General features: G+C 45.8%; 1 protein-coding gene across 1 annotated transcript in view; it reads right to left on the minus strand.

The window, feature by feature from the left end:
- The window catches only part of PFDN1 (prefoldin subunit 1), a gene marked incomplete at its 5' end in the record, with an annotated part of 30,955 nt that extends 6,339 nt beyond the window's left edge, over positions 1-24,616 (minus strand). The window contains 2 exons of the mRNA XM_009869737.1: positions 9,802-9,886; positions 24,423-24,616. Of these exons, the coding sequence (XP_009868039.1) occupies positions 9,802-9,886; positions 24,423-24,616 (279 nt within the window). The remainder of the gene's footprint in view (positions 1-9,801; positions 9,887-24,422) is intronic.
- Positions 24,617-24,638: the final 22 nt, after the last annotated feature.

Raw genomic sequence — 24,638 nt, forward strand, 5'->3', positions numbered from 1 at the left:
CGGGGTGGGTGTGCAGGCAGCCCCACGCCCTGACAGGTCCACCCAGCACCGGTCCTCACCCAGCGCAGCAGCACCGTGGCACATGTACACGCTGGGAATTACCACACTACAGCAACCGTCAAATATTTAGACGCACTTTGACGCTGTCCAGGCAGAGTTATTGCTCTCAGGAAGTTGCCTAGAGTTTGCTCAAGAGTGAGTGAACCACAGCGGGACCGGAGCCCAGCTGGCTCCTGATGGCAGCTGCTGACAGCGGCACGATGATGCCACAGACCTAAGAGGAGAAGTGATGATTCAGATCCCTGGGTTTTCCCCCAGCCATTCTTTCCACAAGGTTAACGGGGACCCTCGGCCACTTCAAAGCCATCTGGAGTAGAGTGGAGAAGGAACAAGTGCACTTGTGTGCTGGTTTGGGCTGAGAGAGTTCATCATAGCTGGTACGGGGCTGGGGTTTGGATTTGTGCTGAAAACAGTGTTGATAACACAGAGATGTTTTCGTTACTGCCGAGCAGAGCTCACACAGAGTCACAGCCTTTCCTCTTCTCACACCACCAGTGAGGCTGGGGGTGCACAAGGAGCTGGGAGGGGACACAGCCAGGACAGCTGACCCCAACTGACCCAAGGGACATCCCAGACCACATGACAGCATAAAGTGGAGGGGGAGAAGAAGGAAGGGAGACATTCGGAGTCATGGTGTTTGTCTTCTCAAGTCACTGTCAAGCACGAGAGAGCCCAGCTCTCCTGGAGATGGCTGAACACCTGCCTGCCCACGGCAAAGGGTGAAAGAATTCCTTGTTTGGTTTTTCTTGTGGGTGCGGCTTTTGCTTTACCTATGAAACCACCTTTATCTCAACCCATGTGATTTCTCACTTTTATCCTTCCAATTCTCTCCTCCACCTCACCAGCAGCTGTGTGGGACTGAGCTCCTGGCTGGGGTTAAACCACAACTTCCCAACTCAGGAGGATCTTTACAAGCACCTGCCTAAAGAACTGCTGGTGCAAATCCACCTTCATCGCGTATCAGTCCTACCTACAGCACCACCAGCATGGCTTCGCCATCGTTATCACAGTGCCTTGAAACCCTGAGGAAAACACACTGAAAACCAGCAAGTTTGGAAAAGCACCTGCTGCTTTCCAACTTGGTCCCAAGGGAGGCCACCTTTGAGAGCAGAAGGGACGAGGTATGAGCAGGACAATCTGCCTCCAGAGCAGCCCCAGGCCCCGGGACAGCGTTTTCAGCAGAGGAGGAGGGAGCTGCTCCTTGTGACCAGGAAATGAGGGATTATTCCAGTGAAGCCTGGCACCCTTAGTCTGACGTTAACTAATACAAAAGCAAGCTGACTGGGAACCATTCAGCAGATGGCAGCAGAAATGTATTACCCAGAGGATTCCTTTAGGGATTCCTGGCAAAACTGCCCATTCACAGCAGTTTTCAGAGGTGCGTTGCTTCACGTCAGATACTGCACCTGAACCAGACTTACAACAGCAGTCAGGTCAAACACAGAGGACTCCGGGAGGGGAAAATCCCCATGTTTTGCTTTGGTGGAAGCATTCCTCACCCAACTGCCTCTTGCAAAATGCAGTAAGTTCCCTACCTCGGTGCTTTGGTTTCTGTGGTCCTGCAGAGCCAGTCCAGCTCATCAGAATCCCTCCGAGCAATATGACTTTTGCAAAACCACACCACACCTTTCATCTCTTGCCATCCTGGCCAGACAAGGCCATTTTAAAAGAAAAAGTACTTCCATGAATTTCAAAGACTGGACAAATCTGCATCATGAAGATGACGTAAGCTCCCAGCTAAGCAGCATCCCAGCTCGTTCAGACACTCTTGACCTCAGCTGCCCAGCAGGCCGAGAGCAGCCCCATCCCTGCTGGGAAGAGGCGTGCGGTGAGGAGAAGAGTGACCCAGGGAGCGGTGGGGGCTGCAGGAAGCTGTGACTGCCTCCCTGCATACCTGGGGAGCAAGGTGTGGCTTTGTAAAGCTGACTCAGGGCTGGGCCGGGTCTCCTACACGCAGGAGCACGCTCTCCAAATAATCGTTTCCTGTTCTCCCCAGGCGAGATGGGCGCAGAACGGAGGTTTATCGGGCACAGATAATCCCCCTCCCCAGAGCTGGGGGCATAAAGGACAGCGAGGAGCGACTGCATGGGCCTGGTGACTAAGGCAAGGACAGCGGCGCTGGTTTTGTGACTAACTATTACTCAAGCAGGGAGGAATTTGGAGAGGGACCCGCATCCAGCTCGGCTCATTGCTTTGGATACTTCTGCAGCCATAAGCACAAAGGAGAGCTTTGACAATGAATCAGACCCCGGTTTAAAATGACAAAGACAGACTTATCTACCAACTTCGTGTTGAAATGATTTCAGTGTAATCATAAAAGCAGCCTGATGCTAATCAGAGGAAACAAGCAACGTTTTCAGACCCAGACGACTAAATGTAGGCTCCTGGATGGACAAACCCACTTAGAAGCAGCAGCAGAAGTGGTTTTTTATTAACACGTACCATATTTCACTTTCCCCTGAATTACAAAGGAATGCAGGAATACTGGCAAATTTTGCCTGAAAAGCTTTTTCCATCAGATTTTTTTTTTTAATCAGAGCTACCCCACCCCCCCAAATCCTAAAATAAGTTCTAGGATATATTTTTTTGGAAAGCAACTCTCTAACTAACTTCTAAATTATTTAAAAGGAAGCAATCAATACCCATGTTAACTATTCTCCTACTTTTAAAATCTACAATTATCCACCTAAAAATAAAGGTGGGAATAGTGAAAATAGAGAGTCATCAAATTCCAGTTCTCCCTTCATGAAGCCTTTGCCCTCTCAGCTGGTTTGTGTGCTTACTTTGCAGTCTGCAGTACAGGGAAGACTAACAAAGAATCACTAATTAAGCAGTTGCTTGCAAAAATTTGAGAGTTTGAAAACTTGTTGCTGTGAATGATTGCTCCAAATGAAAGATCCAGCCTTGTAATCGCACACTCATACGCACGTGATGTTATAAATACACACCATTCCACCAAAATCAGCACTGCCCCCAGTCACTCTTCACAAAAACCTGGCAAAATGTTCAAGTTTTCATAAGCCATCCCAGGTCTAAAGCAGCGGAAGACCCTTGCGGAGAGCTGGGAATCCCCTCTTAAATGTGATGATTCCTTCTTTCTATGCCTCAAAGATTACAACGTCATGTTTTGCAACCAGTGACTTGTGCACTACTTAACACAGCTTCTTACGCAATTCCCAAAGCAGAACATACTCTTATTAGATCTTTATCTAACAAATCTACTGCAGGAATCAGAATGAGTATTAAAAGAAACACACCTCCTTTCCTGTGATTACTGAAGAGCATTTCCTCCCTTTTAAAGCTGCAGGGTGCTAGCTCGACACAACCAACTTCCACTTGTCTGGGGTGATGCGATATGGATAAAAGAGGAACAGCATAAAAGTACACATTAAGTTAGGTGGTAAAAATACAATCCTTTTGCTATCCTCACTTTTGACAGATGTCAGTGAAACAGACTGTAAGGCTTTAAATACAAAGAAATGAGTTAAGACAGTGATTCATCACAGCCTTGAAAGCAAGGACTAACGCCTGTTATTCATATTACCATCAACAGAGTCAGTTTAGGGGACAGAAAGAATTAGAGCTGCATTAGTTATGCCCCAGTTCCTCCACTATTTACCTTAAATCTGCATGGCCCAGTCTAACATCAAGAGGGCTTCTCCATAAAGAATGGTTTTGTCCCGACAGCATTAGCTGTGTCCATTACACTCTCAACCTTCTCACCATTCTATTATTTTCAAGTCCATTTTTCTCATTGCTTGGAGTATTTTTCATTTCAAAAAAAACCTCAGGAACGAGAATGCAGATTCTCCTCCCGGGAAGACAGCCATACTTATAGGATAACAAAATAAATGAGCTTCAGCTACTCCCTTCTTCAAACCAAGCATCGTGGCGGAGGGCAGAGCGGTGCTCCTCAGCTGGCAGTAAGATTTGGCTGGACCAGCCAGATCCTCAAAAGGCTTTCAGCCTGAAAAGTAGGAGCAAGCCCTCAGCCAAGGTGCAGACTCAGAAGCCAGTAAAGATGAAACACGTTTCCCAGGAACATCACCAAGCCCAAACGTCTGTGCTCAGAAGGACCTGCAGAGACCCCTGTAGCTGCCTCGGACACCCAAAGCCATGCAAGGTGAGGGCTATCACCCATCTCTTCTCACAGTGGGGCTGATGAGGCTCTGCAGCTCACTTCACACCAATCTCCATCATTTGTAGAACTCCCACAGCTTCTTCCTAATAGGTTTTTGTGAGCCCAAATGCTGATCCCACACGTTAGGCTCACCCTGTCCTCACATCATGCGTCCCTGTCTACAGCAAGCAGAAGGAGAAGATCATCTCTAGGAAGGAGTGACCCTCTGGAAGCATTTATTATCTTTCTTTTGACCATAGAAAACATCTAGACTCAACTCATAGATGGCCTGGGAGAGTTAATGGAACTCCAAGGTGTGACTCAGGGGCAAGAGGAGAGGATATCACCACTCTGAATTCCCAAAGATCAGGTACTGTAAAGTTGCAGGAGCAGAAGGGGAAACAAACAGAAAAACAAACCCAAAACCCACACCCATCCCACAACACACCAACTTCCAGGACAAGGAAATGCAGAAAATGAAACCAAAAATCAATCTATTCCCAACAACTACTCAAAGCTGCAAACAATCTGGGCCAGAGGAGTTTTGTACCTGTTTGCCCATCGCGACTGCAGTCAAGCCCCCAGGTCCCATGGGCGGCTCTGGCTCGGCTCCTGTCCAAAGAGCGGCGCCAAGAGCCGGGCAGCCCGGCCCAGAGCCCACCAGGCCATGAAGCCAACAGGGCTGAAACCAAGCCAGGGACTGACCTCGTCTATGCACACATTTAGACAAGGGGCAGCTTCTGCAACGACATGCTTTTAAAATCACGTCCTCAGTACGTGCGTGTTTGCCAGCAACGGAGTGAGAGAACAGCACGCTCGCCCAAAGTGAAACCTGCTCTGGGCCAAAGCACAGAGGGCTACTCTTGAGGCTTCCCCTCTCCAAAGCAAACAGGAGCATTCCTTATTTTCCCCTGTTTATTTAAAAAGCCCACCGCACATTCCTGGGCATCGGCCTATCCTGAGCCAACCAGGGGATGAGAGCTTCTAGCTGTAAATCCCAGGGAGAAATTGGTCTAACGTGGGAATGGCCTCACAATCGCTACTTTCTGATGGTCGCTCCGTGGTCTGCCGAGCGCGCTGCGAATCTCAAGAGGCTTGTTTGCACATCATTAAAGACACCCTCGGAATTGGCGTACATGCTAACGGTTTCAAAAACCGAAAGGACCATCCAAGGAGCTGCTGCCGGAGCACGTCGGAGGCGCGTGGCCACGTCAGGCAGGCCCGTCCCAGCCGGACCGGCTCGCAAAACGTCACCTCCCAGGCTCCAGCGTTTCTCCCCGGCCACACCTCGCCTGCTTAAAACTTCGTTCCCACGGGGCACAGAAACACTGTTGTGGCAACCGTCAGCGACGTCCTGGCCGACGGGAAGAGGGGGCACCACCACTGCACCCCAGGGCTGTGGCAAAGCCATTTTAAAGAAAGAAGATTACAGAAAGGGAAGCCGCAGCACAAGCAGATTTGTGTCCGGGCAGCGCCAGGGAAGAAGTCTGTTGTCACCTCTGGCTCCTGCTTGCCCGGAGGCACTGCTGTGCGGGCACTCGTTAACTTTACCAGGAAGGAGCCCTGCAACACTACCTAAGCTTTTACATGTGGAGCACAGCGGTGTTTTGAGAGCGGAGCACGCATTTCTCCACTGTGAACAAGAGCAAAGAAGTTTTCTATGTCAGACAGGGCAACTGGACGTGGCATTTTAGGGATCACATGATGAATTTTTGAATTCGAAATAGAGCACTTAGGTATAGCCTTCCCGATCGCATTTTCGGCTCCAGCAGATGGAGAAGAAAACAAGCAACCCTTTATCCTGCAGCAGTAAACTTTCAGTCTCCCAGACACGTAAGAAAAAACTGCCTGGGAAACAAGCACACCACATTGTTGTGATCAGAGTTTAAAACCAAAATCCAATTCAGCCAGAAAGCTGCAGGTTCCTTTTGCCCTTTTCACAAAGGAGCTAAATTCAGTGGCACACTGTAGACAGAGCTGCCCAGCAGAGCCTCCCCCTTATTTGTTATTTTTAGCAATTTAGTCTGACAACGCCTGACAACTAAACATGCTGAATATAGCAGGAGAGAAGGGGACTATCAGATACTATCAGAGAAAACACACAGTGATAATCACTTTCTCCACCCCTACCAAAGAATCAATTTTCCATGTCTTTATAACATCATAGAGTTTGTTCTTTTTAAAATGCCACATTTAAAAACAGAGTCCATCTACCCTACAATGGAAATGGATAACATTTCCTGAAACAAAGCATTGTTCCACCGCTCACATATCATGTTTCCTTAAAAACAAGGGAAGAAAAACATTACTTGGTTTTTCTCTTAATACTGCATAAACATTGCTGAGCTAAAAAGAGTCTGTGCTCATCCCTTTAGAATGCTTTCAAAATAGATTTAACACATACCCCTTGTACTGTGAAACACAACAAGAATTTGATAGTATCAGGACTGGAAAAATTCAATTGCTGCTGCTAAGCAGGACACTTCCCATGCCAGCATGCGAGGGAGCCTGTGCCATTGATCTCCACAAGATTCAAGCAGGTTTTTGTAAATCACACTGGCAGAGCCTTTAATCAAGCCCAGGTATTTTGCCAGCAAGCCCGGGCAGTCTCTTTGCATTCCAAAGGATTATATACAAGTTGTAAAGTTAAGATCGCAATATATTTTTATATATATTCACAGTCGTACCTTAGCTTTAACAAGAAGGGTAAAGCTAGCTTGCTTTTTCTGCCAAGTAACTGACAGGCCTCCTCGTACACGTGCAGACCCCTTCGGTGTCCTCAGAACACAGTTCCTCTCCCTAAGTACATCCAACACATCTTCCAGCCAAGCCCTGTTTTCACAGCCCTGTACAAAGACAGGTCTGGTTCTCCTCGCTCCTTTGCCACACAGTGAGCAGCAGAGACGACCAAACTAATGGTATCACATTGATTTTTTCTGAAAAAGGTGGGGGAACCCAAGAGAGGGGAGTGAGGGAAAGAAACTGCAGTCACGCACGGCAAGGGAGGCTACCAGAGGGAGGCGAAAAGAAGCTCTCAAACCAGATGTGAAACCTCTCACTGTTTTCAGAGTTCGCTCTGACAGCTGTCAAGGGCAGGAAACCCAGCTCACATCTCTGCAGCAGGTTAAAGCCCACGTTTTCATGAACAGAGAGCACTCAGGAGCTCTCCTTGCTACACAGCTGGATGGACTTACAGAAGAGCAAACCCAGCCTTCTGTGCTGCACTCCTCTGCAAACAGCACCACGCTAGCACCAAGAGCGTTTCTCAAATTCAGGCTTCTATCAGAAATGCACATTTCACAACCCCTTGGCAATAGGTTCGTAACAGCAAGGCGTAATTGGCTCAAGTTCATGTTACATGAGTAACCAGATCAGCCCCAGGTATGGATACTGGAAGATTACTCTGACCAGCTTGATTCAACTATGCCAAGTGAGAAATGTGAGTAAGTACTAAGGTAGTTAACAATGTAAAATATAAACCTAAGCTTTAAAATCCTTCCAGTTTTAATAACAGATGGAGCGAAGTTTTAACCCATCTTGGTTTAATATTTATTTTACAACCATGCAGTCTTCCACTGTGACCACAAGGTCACAAAGTTTCACATTCTTTCCTGCTTCTGTCACAACTTGTTTTCAGGACACAAAATCCCCTACTCCTGTGATAAGTGCTCTCTGACTTGGACCCAGGTATTTCCCCTGAAATCTCAGTTTCCAGCAGTTGTCAGTCTTAAAGCTTGACCTCTTCCATGAGGAATCCCAAGCCTAGGGAAAATCATTTTCACAAAACGGCCAGCCAGCTGGAAGCAGAGTATTTGAAAGATGGACTTGAATGTTCCCTTAAAACAAGCTGTTGAAAGTTTTGGCAATCTAAGCTCTACTATTGATGATTAAAAAGAAAAACCAACCCATGTGGCAACCGCCCTTCCACTCCTACCACCTTTTGCGACAGTCACTCAGCTGGGAACTCCAATCGATGGCCATAACCAGAGATTCAAGCAACAGGGAGCTGTGAGGCAGAAAAACAGATCTGCAAAGCAGCCAGCTTTGAGGCTTTGTGTAAGAATGGCAAAGGTTATAATTTGGGGGGAATTCCATCCATTCTGCTGAACTCACCGATCGAAAAGTTCAGGAGGTAAGATCATTCTCTACCAGGAACAGGAAGAAACTGAAATGCACAGCTGAAGGGCACAGTAGCCAGAAAAGCCGACCACAGCCCAACGGACACAGCAGAAAGGGTCCCGATGGGCAGCTTGTAAGCAGAGGCCATCAACCACGCTCCAACCCCTTCCAAAGCCAGACGTGCTGCTGTGAAATTCTCCAACCCCAGTTGCACGGTTGTCTCAAAGTAAAGCCACTGGCACCTGGGATGGCTCCAGAGTAGCCAGGATACAAGGACTTTTATCACACAATCATAAAAAATAACCCATGCCTTGTCTGCGTTAACACCGCCTTCAGTATGGAGCCTATCCACAGAGAACTTTCCTGTGCAGAAAAAGTTCTCATGGCCTGAAATGAAAAACACCCCCTTAGTATCTAGCACAGAAAACACTCCAGGCAACAACATAGGGTGATGTGCCTGCCCCACAGCTCCCCGGGCAAGCTGAGTTTTAAGAAGGAAATAAAAATAAACAAACTCTACTTCTGCTTTATGGTAAGTAGGAGACAACAGAGACAGAACTGCATGGGTTTGAGCACCAGCTTCCCATTCCTGAGCCGGTCTCCACACCGACTTTCACCAAAACACTAACAGGTAAGCAGCCTGACACAAATCAATCTGCTTTCTCTGTCATTCTCCAAAAAAATAAGGAACAGGGTTTTGTACTATAGGGTCATTAAGAAAAAAAAAATACACTAACGGCCTTGGAAAAGTACATTTTGAACATCTTCTCCAAAGAACTGTAAGCTGTACATGTAGCAACTAGAAGATAGTCAAGATTCACCAGATAACTTGTTTGAACATTGGAACTTGCGCAGATACTGCTTTATATTTCCTAGATATTCTTTTCTGCCTTGAATACTGCAACCAGATAAACATAAAAACACAGAAGGGCTCTGACCACATCGTCAAAACAAAGTCCCACCTCCCCCTAGGCCTGATCTTCAGCAGCAGCCACAAGCAGATGCCAAGAGCAGAGCGTAAGGACAGGGCAGGCGTACACGGTACTTCCTCCTCCTATTTTCCCAGCCTCCAGGCATTTTTAGCTCAGGGACTTCCTGAGCAGGATGCCATTTCTACATATTTGGTAATTCTCAATGGACTTCTCTTCCATGAATTTGTGCAATTGTCCTGAGCCAGAGTACACTGGTAATATCCATAGTACTGCTGCATATAACAACACAAACATCCTTTTACTGATTATAAACCTTATTCCTAATAACCTTATTTGAATCCCTCACCCTCCCTTTTTCACGTCAGGACAGAGAGCAAACAATCAACTCCTACTGGGGTCATAGATCTAGCAAAGAAACCAAATGACATTATTTATTTGTAGGTTACTTGTAACAAGTGCTATATTTCACCTAGTTACAATCCTCAACGAAAAGTACCAGATAAAAACAAGTGAGGTAGCAAACAGCATTCAGTGTTCCATTTTCATCATCATTACTTGCCAAAAACTTACCTCTAATTCCTTAATTTTCTCTTCAGCTATTCTCTGTTTTTCTAAGAGCTGATTATGAATCACTCCTTTAGACTGAAGAATAAACCTACAAGTGAAAAAGAAGACAGACAACTGTTGGATAATTTTTACATCTGTGGTACCCTCAGCTGCACACTGAAGAAACTACAGCGACCTCTGCAAAGGATCAACACGCGCATTCTGGACAGTGGCTGAACTGCACTGACAGCTCACAAAACCACCAGGCTGGCCTCGAGGGCTTGCTCGCTAATCTCACTCACGATTTGGGAGGAAGAAAACAGACGTGCACAGATCTGCCTCTACCCTTCACTGTCCTTGCATGATCCGAAAGCAGTTCTTGCGCATGGCTAGCGAGGGGAGTCTGCCATCCCATTCCCTTCCAAAGGGATCTAAACTGGTTGAGGGAACATAGTCAGGGAAGCCTCTTGCAATGGGTAAAAGCCACACGTAACCATATTAGTGCCCACAAGCTAAACAAATCTGCATGATAAAAACAAAGCTTTCTACAGAGAAAGGCTGAGAGAGCTGGGAGTGTTCAGCCTGGAGAAGAGAATGCTCCAGGAAGACTTTACCACAGTCTTTTGGTATATAAAAGGGGCTTACAGGAAAGATGGGGAGACACTTTTAACCAGGGCCTGGAGTGACAGGACAAGGGGCAACAGTTTTAAAGTGCAAGAGGGCTGGGTTAGACTGAAGAGACATTTTATGATGAGGATGGTGAAGCAATGAGACAGGTTGCCCAGAGAAGCTCTGGATGTCCCATCCTTGGAGGGTTCAAAGTCAAGTTGGACAGGGCTTCGAGCAACCCGACTTAACAAAAGATGTCCCTGCCCATGGCAGGCAGTTGGAGTGGATGGTCTGTGAAGGTCCCTTCCAACCCCAGCCCTTCTGTGATTTGATGATAAAGAGCCAGGCACTTCCACCAGAAACACACGGCCATGGTACTCCTGCCTTTACTTGTGCTCTCACAGCTCCCACTGCTCAGGGCTTGGCTTCACCACGCACCCACACAAGCTCCCAACTCCTGTGCTTCCTACATTCAGAGGGTTTTTCTGTGGGGTGGGAAGCGGTCATTTTTAACTGAAATTGCAGCCACTGTTTTCCACTTGTCCCATTTTTTAGTTGCCAAAGGGATCTGAAAGCTGCATCCATAGCATCTCGGTCACAGCAGTCCTGCCCAACTTGCTCAGAAGAGCCTCTGAAGGAGCACCAGCACCCTAAGCAGCTCTCCAGCACATGGCACTGGTATCCCTCAAAGAAGCAAAGGACAACTAAGTTCAAATGAATTTTAGGAACCCTCCATGTCTGTTTTTCATCCTTCCAGACATAAAGAATGTACAGGCTGCAGATTCGCCCCTTCCTTACTTAGAAAGTCCCCCAGGGGATTTAGAAGGAGCCTCCACGGGTCATACCAACGAGGTCAAGGTCTCCCTGCAGCACCAACTAGGGTCAACGTCTTCCTGCCAGGTGACAAGAGCTCATGCTTGAAGAGTTAAAATGAGCAGCTTTAGACGGGGCAGAAGCAGCACACATTCCCCGTCTGCTACAGAAAAATCTGAAATCAGTTTGTAGTGCCATCTCCCGTGACAAATGACATTATTAACATGCTTGCGCAGGGCCTGGTAAACACAAATGCAGATCTGCCGCTTGGCTCGAATCCCAGCACACTCTACATCAGCAGCGCAACAGCCAAAAGGAAAACTACCTGCCACATGCATTCCTGAAATGCAAGGGAGCAGAACCGTGGTTAATGACAACAGGTTTCCAATTAAAACTCTCTTCACTGCCTCTATTAACTGCACATAGCAATTGCTTCCTCCTCCTTGTCTCGCTTCTCTCCCCCGTTCCACTTCACCTCCTCTCTTCTACAGTAACTTCCGCCATAACTTTTCTGTCGCAATTTTCTCAAATCTCTCCTGATTTCTTCTCGGTGTCAGCTCACGCTTGTTGCTCATGTCCATGTCTGCTCCTGTTCTTCACAGCACAGCTCACTCAATCCTCTCTTTCTCTCAGGTGCCTCCACAACCCACGTTCACACCCTGGTAATGTTTTCAGGTGCCAGCATGCATCAGGCTGCTGAAATAAAATGCAGGTTACGCTCAGTCCTGTAAACATCAAGCCCATGACCGCACTTCTAGGAAAGGGAAGTTATTTACATTGCTATTGGACACAGAGCCTGGATCCATCCAGAGAGGAGCTACTTTTCAGAACCACCGGCAACCATGTCACTCCGACGCAGCAATACTAAAAGAAATAAACGTGAGCCTTCATGCACCCCTACCCTGAAGATTTTTGGGGCGAAGACTAAAAATCTTGTCTTGCTTCTGCAGTAGCTGCCACTAGTGAAAAATCAAAGCTGGAGGATGCCCTCAATAAACAAAGCCATCAGCCCTTTCCCATGTCACAGCTTCCCCAAGCTTGTGTGTGTATATGAACATTTCCTTAATTATTTCCTTTTTTTGTGGGGACAGCAAAGAACAGAACACCTTCCCATTTGCTTCCCCAAACTGTACAAGACCAAGCATTTCTATCTCACTGATGTCCCTGGTCTAAGAAACAAAGTCAAACACCAGCACAGCTTGATCAACTCTCCCCACGCTGCAGCTGGGAAGCTCCCTGCGGGCTTGAGGCACTGAGCAATCCCGGCTGGCTCAGAACCACTACAGGCACTAAAACATTTGAACAAATAAGTGGCTGACTTCACTTCTATTCTGCAAATGTCAACAGCAGTCATCGGGGAAAATATCCTCCCTGCCTCTCACCCTCCTGCAATGCTCTGGCAGACACACCGCAGCAAATTAAAACTGGCCGGCCGAAGTTAGCACTGACGAGGCTTATGTGGGCAGCTGGGCACAAATTAACTGTCCCCAGTTTATTTGCAATAATATAGCGGGCTGGAACCTGCATCCATTCACATGCTTGGCCAAAAACCAGATCAAACAGCTTGGCCAGCAACATCCTTCGGAAGGTCTTCACCATTACCAGCTTCAAGCCACCCATTTTAACTCCCCGAAGCACGACCACTGAGCCCACAGCCTAAAGTACACAAGTGCTGCCACCGTAAGCTGTCGAAGTTGAAGGTATAAACCCACATCCAGAGTTAACTCAATCTGTGGCTTCGCTTTTCAACATCAGAAGGACTCAAAAAACTCCTCGGTGTTTTAGCTTCTGGCTTGGAGTACACGCGTTATGGAGATCTTGGCCAAAGCTTTTACCTAAGGAAATCATGTGGTTTACGGCAGCACTTGGAAAAAGCAGAAGCTTGTTCTGCTCATTAGGTAAAAAGGTGCTGCAGGGCACCTGTAATAAACTGGAGTTTAAATTTAATCTGGATTTCATTCTTCCAATTACCTTATGTAAAACACTGACTTGATTATTTTATTTCTTTTTTCCTCACCAAGCTGAAGAAAAAGAAAAGTAGTGTCATTCTGCTGTCTGGTTTTAGCTAAATGTGGTTATTTTATTTACAAATTTTTAAGCTCACAAAGGAACCACAGGAGGAGCTAGCTCTTCCCTGAGCGAGTCTGTGAACAAACCTTTCAAACACGTGAACCCCATTCGCTGCCTGGAGGGACACCACCACCTCAGGACCGGCCCCACAGCAGAGTCACCACGTCACAGAGCTGAGAAGCCACTTTCCTTACCGTGACACTGAGCTTGGCGGATGACGTGACTAACACCAGCCCTTTGGCACAGGACAGCACCGAAGAGCTACCTCCACACACCACCCTGGAGTCCACCATAGGAGGCTCCAAGCTCCAGGACTTTGGACGTTGAATTGGGATGGCTTCTAAGTACTGCTAGAGGACAGGTGGCAACCCAAATCCTCTTCCAGCTGAGTTCACTGGCATCTACCTTTGCTCAGTGAAGTGTCACAGCACACACCAGGAGATCTCTCAAACACACCACCTACGCTATCAGACATGAAACAATGATTCAGAAAAACATTCAGCACCACAGTGGCAATTACAAAGCTTTGTAATAATCATCTCTTCACACAGGAACTTTCTGACTGTTGTAACACCAGAAATATCTGGGTCAGAACGGACAAGGTCACTGCATCTCTTTAGGTCATCCATTGCAAAGGGAGTGGCTAGTAAAAGCAGAGCAGAATTTGCCCTAATCCAGATTATTGAGCATTTTTTCCCAATGTCCAGTGAGGTACAAACCCAATACAAAATAAAGAAAATTAGAAAAGAAAGCTATAGAGGAGCAGGGTCCTCAAGGACAGCAATGTCCAGCCAAACTTGAGCTGCCAACAAGAGCAGCTCGGTACCAGCGAAGCATTTGCGGATGGGCTGTGCCTGTGTGCTGTGGTCTCCCAGTGACTGCCAGTCCTCCAGTGCAATACGAGGAACAAAAATAGAGCACAAGGGAACTGAAAGAGAAACCTCACTCTAAATATTCCCACTTGTTTCTATTTTCCTCCCTCTGCTAGCTCCATATCGGGATTTTTGTTTCTCTAAGGTCAGAGAAAGTGGTTTATATAGTCTCTCTGAGACCCACTGCTTGCTTCCTTCTGAAGGGATCTCTTATCCCCTCCCAATTATAAATTTCTAGCTATGGTGCCCAGTTGTTCAGTGTTTATACAGCTCTCCCTCATGCCCTGGTCCATAATGGTTTTGAGGCTCTAGGCAGGCTGGTCAGCAACGCTGTCAACTTCATCATCTGTCTGCTCCTTTGTGTCACACGTACACACCCACAGTGATGTCCCTACAGTGTAAGTAATTCCATAACTCAGTCTGTTTGCACCAAAATGTACTGTTTACTTGACTTTAAGACATAATATTAGATACTGAAAGATTTGTCTCTTAACGAATGAGGTTATGGAGATGTTTGTTCAGCATTCTTCATTATGACATACAGGTCATTAAAGTTATTAAAGGTGGAGTACCAGTGATGCTCATAGTTTAGGTTTTCCATTAAGAACCCCTATTTTCAATTACTTGCAACTGCAAACAACTTTCAACCTTTACGCCTGAAGCTTTCAGTGGAGGAATCCGTCCCGGCCACGAGCCCTCTCTCCCCTTCCCGTGCTGGTTAGGGAGCACGGTTCTGCTGCACAGCTTGCTGGGGCAAGAGGCAGCAAAGTATGAAAACCAGGATGGAAGGAACCACACAGCAGGGCACAGGGCTCCCTGCTGCCACTTGCAAAGCAGCTCTTCCTTCTTGGGTCCAGGCAGTTCACTGCAAAAACCTGCACCGGGAACCAGGGCAAGCCTCCGCTTCTCTCCTGCCCCAGACGGATACGCAGCCCCCTGTCAGAGAGAGACAATTTTACAGGTGGGAACGCTCCAGTGCTATCTTGCCGGAATAATAATGAATAGCAGATCTAAAACTCCGTTTAGCCTATCTCTCAGCTCACACAAAGGGTCAGTGTAACCTCACCTTCACAGTTCCCATTGCATTTTGGAAACGCTCTGCAAAAACTTAAGGTAGTAAAAGGAAAATTAACAACTTTGTACAAAGCTGTGGCGTTATTTTGACATGTTTATTGCATTTATAAAAAATGTAACATGCTGTGCTATAACACAACATAGTCATTTACATGGAATACCCTGCTCCTTGAAACCAAGCGTTTTCATTAGACTATTCCATGAGAAAAGTTGGGCTAAGCCCAGTCATGCCCTTATCTATTTAAAGACGCTTTTTAATTCCGAACTTGCACTGCTGTTCAAGCTTTGAGCATACTCAGCAGGGGATTACTGCATTTTAAGTAGTGTTCAAAGCCAATGGAAGAGAAGATTCCAACGAGCTGATCCCAAGCAATCTAGTGTGGTTGAGCAGGAGCTGGCTGTGCAGAGTTGTAAGCATCCTTCCACTCTCACAGGGTCTGCTCACGCCTCTGTAAATCATTCCCTGCACAGATCTAACAGGTAACTGTTCAGACACCAGTAAATACCAGTTTTAGTCATTCTAGATGAATTACCCAGTTCCAAACAACACAAGGAAGCAACATTAAAAAAATTTTAAAAAGAAAATCATTACTAATTACAGTTTGTGCTGCCACCCTTCATGTGTAAGGGTTTCACATTTTTCAGTCTGTTTTTGAATTTCCCATTCAACAGATCACGTGCCTTAACTAGACCTTCTTCAGAAACAGATGGAGTTGGAACAGATAAGCTGAAGCTTCTCCTACGTTTGTTTTTTATTTCAGCGGTCAGTCACCTCACTGGGTCACCCTCAATATAGCCAACCCTAACTATTCATCCCCTCCCCCCCGCCAATGCAGCACATATCTTGAAGCAAAAACAAATCCTGCAGCTTATATTGGGAGGATTATATATGAACACATTCCAGGAGCAGCCGTTTATAGTTCCCGTGTCGTTTTACTGCTGCCCTCAGAGAGGTGGGCACGCAGCAGGAACTGTTTGGGAAGGGGACGCGGGTTGCAGCCCCGTGGGCAGGGGAACCTGGGCAAACCCCGCTTGACAGCCCCAAGAGAGGGATCAGCGGCGCTGGAAGCGATCCAAACCGCATCTTATGTAGGCCACAACGAGGGCAACTTTTACTCTGATGAACACTGGTAAAGCCATAAACCTATTTACTTTAAGGAGCTCAGGGAAAAGAACGACAAGCGCCACATCGGTTGCTCCACCAAACCTCTCCAGGGATGGGCCCAACACATCCATCCCACCCTGCTAAGGGGCAGCGGGGCTTGTGCTGAACTTCAGGCCATGTTTACATTGAGTTTTCACTTTTTTTTCTTTCTTTTTTTTCCAGGGGGTCTGTCAATAGCTACAGCATATTACATTACCTCGAGCCAAGATAGTAACACAGCTTGCAAACAGCAGTTTCTGCATTGCCAGACACTTAACTAGATGGTAGATTTATACCATTGTTCATGCTTAGTTCTTTAAAAAAAGAAAGCTGGAATATACCTCAAAGAGTGTATTAAATATAGCACAACCCAAAATAATAAAATAGCACTGTGGTCTGCTTTTAAAAAACATCATTGATTCTTTTTGAAGGCTCAATTGATATAAATGGAATTATTTTTTTAAAAAAGGCAAGCTAATGCCTCTTCTCTATCATACAGGAATTAATACATTTAAGCTTCAAATCATGTGGAAATGTGACTGCAGTTCATGGAGGTGAAAATTCCATGACTAGGTTTTCCTCACTATATCCTTAGTATAGCAGTTTCATCTTCTAATCTGGCTTCAGTGTAATTTTTTACAATGTAGCCTGTTTAAGCAAAGGAAACTCAAATGACTAGAGCACGCTTACTAGCAAATGCGCTTCATATAGATTTTTTTTGCAGTCTGGCTGTACCATAGTTGAGAGTGACAAGCAGCAGAAAACAAAAACAATTTTTCTGACAGTGGGAAGTCCAGACCCATTTCTAAAGTCTCCTATATTTTGAAGAATTCTCCACAAATTCCTAAGGAAGAACATTTAAAAAAAAATATTTAAAAAGCCACATCAAAACCCAAAACCCCAATATGCATCGTGTAAATGCATCTAGGGAAACAGAAGAAAACAGACTCCTCTACTCTCAGAGGCAAACTTACGACTCCTTTTCTCAGCACAAGCCCTTCACTAAGAACCTATACAGGAAATCCACCAAAATCAGCATATATCTTTTTTGAAAAGCAAAGCAAATCCATCCACAGTTGCAAGGAAAAGAAAATAAAAATGCTTTGTGCCCTTCCCAGGAAGAGACCTTTGAAACGCTAAGCGAGGAGGAAAACCCAGCTATCGGTTGTGGCTGTTAAACAGCACAGCCTTGGCGTCTGCACATCACAAATCCTGCTACTGCAAAGCACCAAAGGGAGAAACACAGCAAACATCTCAGAAGTGGATGCAAAGATAACCCAGTCAAATGAATTCAAGCATAACGCAAACACAGAGATATTTCTGGATGCTACAGTTAAATCAGCTAGCACTGAAACAATCACACTGTTGTTTCCTCATCAGTAAGAATAAACTTTTTAGAACCAGTGTTTGTGGACCAAAAAAGCTGGATGTTGCTTTGGAAAATCATTTCTTCCCAGAAAGCCTGGTGGTTTTTTTTTGCTTTGGTTTTTTTTTAAACTGGCTGAAGCATTCTGTTAATTCAGCAAATTGTTTTGGAAAAAAACAAAAATAAAAATTCAAGACAGCAGTTGTAGCATTCCTGAGTTCAGCACTTTGGTTCTTGTATCTCTGTATTAAACTTGTGTAAAATAGAGATCTCATCCCACAGGACTGCTTTCCTCGTGTTTTACTTCCATGTTTTAATGTAGGGGTCATGAATTAAACTCACACACGTCAGACTAGGGGCTGACGCTGGGCATCTCCACCCGACAGCTGTGGGGTACCAAGTCACACCCAGCCCCACAGGCTGGGTATCCAGGGACACCACAGGGACTCTCTCCAGTCCAGGGATTGGCCAGTCTCCTCTGCCAAGGAAAGTCAAATTTAAGTTGCCCAGGATAAACCAAAGAAACAGCTCTAACTTCTGCAAGAAGTGCTCTAGGACTCAGTATTTCCTTTAGGAAACGGGGGAAAAGACTCCAAACACAGTACCTTAAATTCACTGAATATTAAAATAAATGGAAGCTCCTTGCGGCTTCAGAAAATCAGAGTAGCATCTTAAGTGCTTGGAGAACTTCAGAGATAACAGCCATAATTTTTTGCAGTGTCAGTCGGCACACCAAGCCACAAAAGCAGGAGCAGTTCAAGCTCCCTAAAACACTTCAGACTTGTCCAACGTATCCAAAGAGAACTCCCTACCACTGAGGCAACACTGCATTTGTACTGGGTCGCATTTGCAAGAGACCCTAGATTTCCTCTCTTGGGAGGCAGGGACAAAACGAAAGTGCCTTATGGCAGCCCTTGCTCCCCACAACGGTCTGACCTCCAAAATGCTGCCCTGCAAGCACGATACTTCTTGAAGGCTCTGGCGCTGACGTGACAGCACATTGTCCCTGGATCACAGCAGAACAAACTTGTCTCTGGCAACAACAGCAGTCTGCATGAATAGTTTGTCTCTGCTCTGACCCTTATCTTCTTGGTTTATATTTCATCTCTTTTACGTTTGCTCAGGTAGCTGCTTCCTCTGTACCATCCAGATAACAGGCAGGGGAAAAAAGTTAGGGATAAAGAAAGAACGAACAGAAGACATTTGTTTGAATGTCATACTCCTAGTCAACAGAACAATGTTCCTAAAGACTTAAATATCTCCAAGGAGAAGGGAGACAAGCAGCAAGTAAAAGCTGTATCACTAATCTTCTATCACAATGCACAGGGAGTAAGTGGGGGTACTATAACCAACAGGTTTATTTCAAGTAGGGCTATTAAAACACCTATTCTTTTAAATTGGCTATTACTTTTAATGTAAAGACCCTTTTTTCTGCTGCTTATATGCTGGACAAAACACCGACTCCTCAGATATGTCCACTCTATGCCAGTTCTCTGTCTAAAGCTGATTTTCCAAAGAAATGCAGCTGTTTCATAGAACTAAGAAGATATACATCTTGCATGCAAGCCATGGAAATCTTTTCTTCTCTGACCTTTCAGTGTTGCCTGGAGAAATACTGTAGAGCAGCAGGGCAGGAGAGCTATAACTGGACCAAGATATCCAGGAGATTACAAATGCACAGCCTAGGGCAGCAGGAATACGATCAAGAACTAAGTGGAGGAAGGCTGTAAGTGGAGGAAGGCTGAGAGGGGAGTGAATTTGAGAAGTCAGAAGAAGTCAAGTTGGAAAAGGAGCCTGTGCCGAAGAGAACAAGCTTCCTTTCTGACCTGGAACAGAATCCAGGAGTGCAGACTCCCAGTATCCCAGTGGTGAACCATGAAGCCCAGAGAGCAGCTGTGTTCCTCTCACCCTTCTCATCAGCCAGGAAGAGGATGACAATCAACTGCTGCCCCTTAATTCACTGCTCAAGGCAAAGGCACCTCTACAGCCCACCACCGTGTGCCCCCCTGTGTCATTTTGATTTTTTCTTTCCGTGAAAACTCTCTCCAAAGATCTTGCAAACTTTTATCAGCCCACTTGCACATAACACTGCAAAGAACGTTGTTCTGGCTGCAACAACAGTGAGTAGTTCAAAACCAAGAAAAATCCCAAAGTGAAAAACCAACTGGGTGATGGAAACCCTTTCGGTTTATGCACAAGTGTCACTCCACATAGCCTTTGACTCCTCACCTGCCATCTCCCAGCAGCCCTGTCCTGTTCAACATCAAGCATAAACAGCGGTCAAGCAGCTGGACACAAACTGTGCGTCCTTCTCAGTTCAGTGCCTGACTGTACTTACTAGACACACTAGACTTCTCACAGAAAATAAAAAACTTCCCTTTTCCAGTAGCTACATAGAGAAGCTTCAAGTTTATCAGCTACATATTGACCAGAGATTGAGACCAACATGCTTGTCCCTGGGATTCAGTTAAGCACCACAGCACCTGTCGGCTTCTCAGCAGCTGGGCTTCGGCACTGAGCTCCGCACGCAGCCTCACCCACAGAGATGAGCAGTGGAGTGGCCACTCAGATTTCACAGAGCAGCCTATAGTTAGTAACTCAACCAGAAAGATTAAGCCTTGTGTGTCCTTCAGCCCTTTGTGAGGGTTTGTATTTTTTTTTGAAATGTGAGCGGGAAGGACAGTACAGCCACCGTAGCCTGTGGTGATGTGTGTTACTGGAATCGAACACCAAGCTCCTACACACACAGAGTAAAAAGGCAGCTCCTGCAGCTGGATCGAGTGAGGTGCAACAGCAAGTGCTGTCTTCAGGGATTCAGCAAAGAGCTGAAAATGATTTATGATGTCTCCTTTTCAAACAAAATCAGGAATCACAGTAAAAGTAGGACTGCATTTAAATCCCAGGAATGATTAAGAACATTTAATCCTCTCTCAGGTTTTGTTTGTATAAGGCTCAGCCACGAAAAATCTGCTCTTAAGAAAAAAAATTCAAAGGCAAAATCATGTTATTGCAGTTGTGCTCATAAAATACTAAATTCACAGAGTCATTTCATGGGCACAGCTGTAATAACATACTATACTTGCAGAAAACCTTGAACATCAAGTTGTATCTACTTGAATTTTACTTTCTTATATTTAATTTTTGTAAGTGTTCTCCCATGTGTCGTAGAAGCAAACTGATGATAGAGCAGTATCAAACCAAAACTGACTATCTATTCTGGCATGACATGAAAAACCACAGTGTTCCCCTCACTGTGCCTAGAACAAGTGCCAAACATTTTTCTTCTGTAAATAAGCATCTCATTCAGGTTATGGGTTAAAAGAACATAAGGGGAAAAGTCTGAAATATTCAGACAGCATTCTGAAGCTTAAACTTCCTGCATAGTTCTCAAAGCAATTTGATGATATCGGTTCACAAATAACTTAAGCAGAAGTCCAGCAGAGCAGTAGTTGTCTCAGGCTACGTAACAGGCCTTTCCAAAGAGTATGAAGTAACAGAATCAAAATGTATTTGGCAAGATGCCACCACTCAGATGATATCCCAGCCTCACGGACATGTACAGTACACAGCAGTTCATCATCTCATACTATGTGGCACTGACATTTCTTGTGTTGAACCAAAAATAGCTATAGCACAAGTAAACTGAGCCCCAAACGCAGAAGCCAGTAAGGCCTCTGCGTGTTATATACACTACAATATTTAAAAAAAAAAAAAGAAAAAAAAAAAAAAAAAAAAAAAAAAAAAAAAAAAAAGAAAGACGGAGTTGGGAAAAAACAAAAGAATTTAAAAAAAAAAAAAAAAAAAAAAAAAAAAAAAAAAAAAAGAAAAAAAAAAAGAAGAGAAACCGAGTTGAGGAACAACAGATGGACTTTCATATCCACCAGTGGTACAGGAAGGAGAATGAAGATACGGTTCAGAGAAGAAAAACCACACAACTGCTTTCCAAGTAGTGCAGAAGCAAGCACCAAAGCAAGCAGGCTTCCTCTCCGGATGCAGCACATCAGTGCAGTTCCTCAAGTCTTTAAATTCCACGAAGACCTGGAGTATCTCATCCTACAGAAGTGTGTGGACTAGCTCCCTGCACACATCCCAAACCACCAAAGCCGGAGAAAAAACCAGAGAAACTCTACCAGAAGCCAAACTCTAAGTAGCAAATTAAATGAGTTACAGAAGAAAAAACATTTCAAAGGATTTAGCTATTCCAGCAAGCTGTCAGAAAAGCATCAATAACCAGTTAACACTGATGCAGATCTCGACCCTTTTTGCATAACTGACACTCGCTACAGCTCTAACATCTGCATGCTAGACTATGCAAAAGAAACTGAGACATCATAAATATCCCCTTGGTGGCTGAACTCCCATGTCTGTGCAAGCCAGTGAAGCTAACAAAGCTCTAGAATTCCACTTCACAGAACGTGGCTTTTCTGTCCAGAACCATAATGACCACCTCCTTTGGTCTCCAGTGGAACACGAGATGCTGGGCTGCCCTGAGATTTTAAGTCCTGCTCCAGGGCTACTTGAGCCTGCTTTGCTAAAAGCCCAGATGAAATTTCTACTACAGGTTGGAGTGGGCTCCAGGAAGTGCCTCATGTCCTTGGTGCATGTTTTTCACGCTAGAGAGTGACACAGATCAAACCAGAGCATCACTGCAAATTGGTGAGGCAGCCTTTAGCCCCATGGCCAGACCAGGCAGAGGGCTCAGAAATATCCTAGCAAGCTAAAGCAGAAGAAAAAAAATAAAAATAAGACTGACTGAGTAGCATTCAGAAGAAGAGCACTCTCTTAATCTATATTTGCATAGCGACTAGTACAACAGAGACCATGAAAAGTCCGTCTTTTAAATATTATCATAATGCAAATATTTTTCTGATGGCGCCTCTGCCATCCCTGAGGAGCACAAGCTGCCCGCCGTGCCGAAGCCGCCCTGTCTGGTCACGAAACAAGCTAAAGACAACTCCCCAAAAGCCTGTCACCCCCACAGCTGCTGCTCACAGAGAGAGTGTAAATGGCTTAGGACACAAAGAAGGCAGATGTCTTCTGCTCTAAAGTGGGAGGCAGAAGCAGAAAGCCGGACATCGCATTCCAGCCAGCGCCAAACCACTACCTGGTACCCACACCCAATTCACAGGTGGGATTGCTTTATGATAAAGACCAATACACTCACACTGAGGGAATTCTCCCACACAGGAGAAGCTTTCTGTACGTCTGGATTTTACAAAAAGCTTTAAAAAAAAAAAAATGTTGACTCTAGAATTATCTTCTACTCTCCACCTGTCTGCTCTGTGACAAAACCAAACAGAAGAAACCCTTACAAGTCATCTCGTGACTACTCCAAGCAGGAGTGTTTGCTGTGCCTACAAGCCTGCCCGGATCAAAACAGTCACCTCTCGCAAGGGACCAAAATCTATCTCCTTTTAAGGTACCAGTCCCCACCATCTCCACACAAACCCAATATTTACTACACCTATGTGGAAAAGTTTATTTACTGGTAGCCAAGAAGGGGACTCTGCCATATTAAATACTTCCATCAGCTTGGTTACAATTTCATCTGAAAACCTGCAGCAAAAGGTGAACTACACACCATTCCTGGCTCCCTGATCCTGCCCCCTCCCCACAACTCAGCCTGGAGACTGCATGGTGCGAGGGATCAGGGCACTTGTAGTCTGACCTGGCTCACCCCTCAGCCCTGTGATCATCCACTTTGACACAAAACACCGGGTGGGGAAGAGGCCGATACAATCGCCCCTTTTGGCAGCAGTCAGAGTAGATTCAGTGCTTTGCACAACCACATGCCAAGCTGAGCAGAGTCATCACTGTTACCCAACTCACAGAAGACACAAGAGGAAAATCACAGTATTCTCAAACCAGAAACACAGACATCTAGTAAGCACATGCTTTAGATTTGAAGACACTTTGCATGGTGTTCTCTCAGAGGCTGCTGATGTCAAACAGAAACGCACTGTAAAAATTAAATCAAAACACGTTACTTCTGGTTTAAGGTGTTTCTTTCGACAGCCACCCAACACACAGAAGCATATCTTTATCAGTGTGCTGGGACGACCCACACAAGCTTTATACTCACTTCCAAGGGTTTAAGAAAATCCAGGTAACACCCATTAGATCCACTCCCTGGCATAGCACTGCAAGGGGCATTTCTGCAGAACATTTGCACAAGCAAAGCCCTGAGCACATGAACTGTGCACAGGGGTTTTCAAGGAGTCCGGTATAAACTATATGTGAAACGACCAAAGCTGGACAGATTTGTGAGAGTCGTCTCAAAAATGCTGTTTGTCATTAGAACACTGCTCCACTAGTCTAGACTACAAGCTTCCTAGAGCCAGAAGCACAGCCAGCAAGCAAAACCACACGAAGCCCATGACATTATACAGCCCTTCTTCAAGGCAGCGTGTAGCTAACTCCAAGAGACAAATCCCAGTAAGCCTCGCTGTGTTCCCAGGTGGATTGCTGGAACTGAAAATGAAAGGCAGTGAGGAAAATTAAACAAACAAACACGCTGAGAGAAAACTGCCGTGTTCTTTGTAAAAGGAAGAGCCTCCTGCCTAGGCCTCTTAGACAGCAAGGCTGGGGAGGTCTCCCTGTGCCCAGGGCTGCAACCTCCCTACAGAAGCCAGGTCTACCCGGGCAAGGGCCCGGTCTGGCACCCAGGGGGCTTGGAGGCCCAGGGGCAGCTACTCACATTCTGCCCACGCCCTCGTACATGCGGGTCTCGTCCACCAGCATCATGACCTCCGTGTCGGTGAGGTGGGCGTGCTTCTTCGTCTTGCTCAGCTGCTCGATCTGGATGTCGGCCAGCTTCACCTTCTGCTGCGTGTCTATCACCTTGGCCTGCAGCTCGGTGAAGGCCTGGGGGGGGATCGAGGGGATGAGAAGCTGCGGTGAGGGGCGGCCCTAA

Source organism: Apaloderma vittatum, unplaced genomic scaffold (genome assembly GCF_000703405.1).
Source record: "Apaloderma vittatum isolate BGI_N311 unplaced genomic scaffold, ASM70340v1 scaffold27385, whole genome shotgun sequence".
NCBI classification, from domain to species: domain Eukaryota; kingdom Metazoa; phylum Chordata; class Aves; order Trogoniformes; family Trogonidae; genus Apaloderma; species Apaloderma vittatum.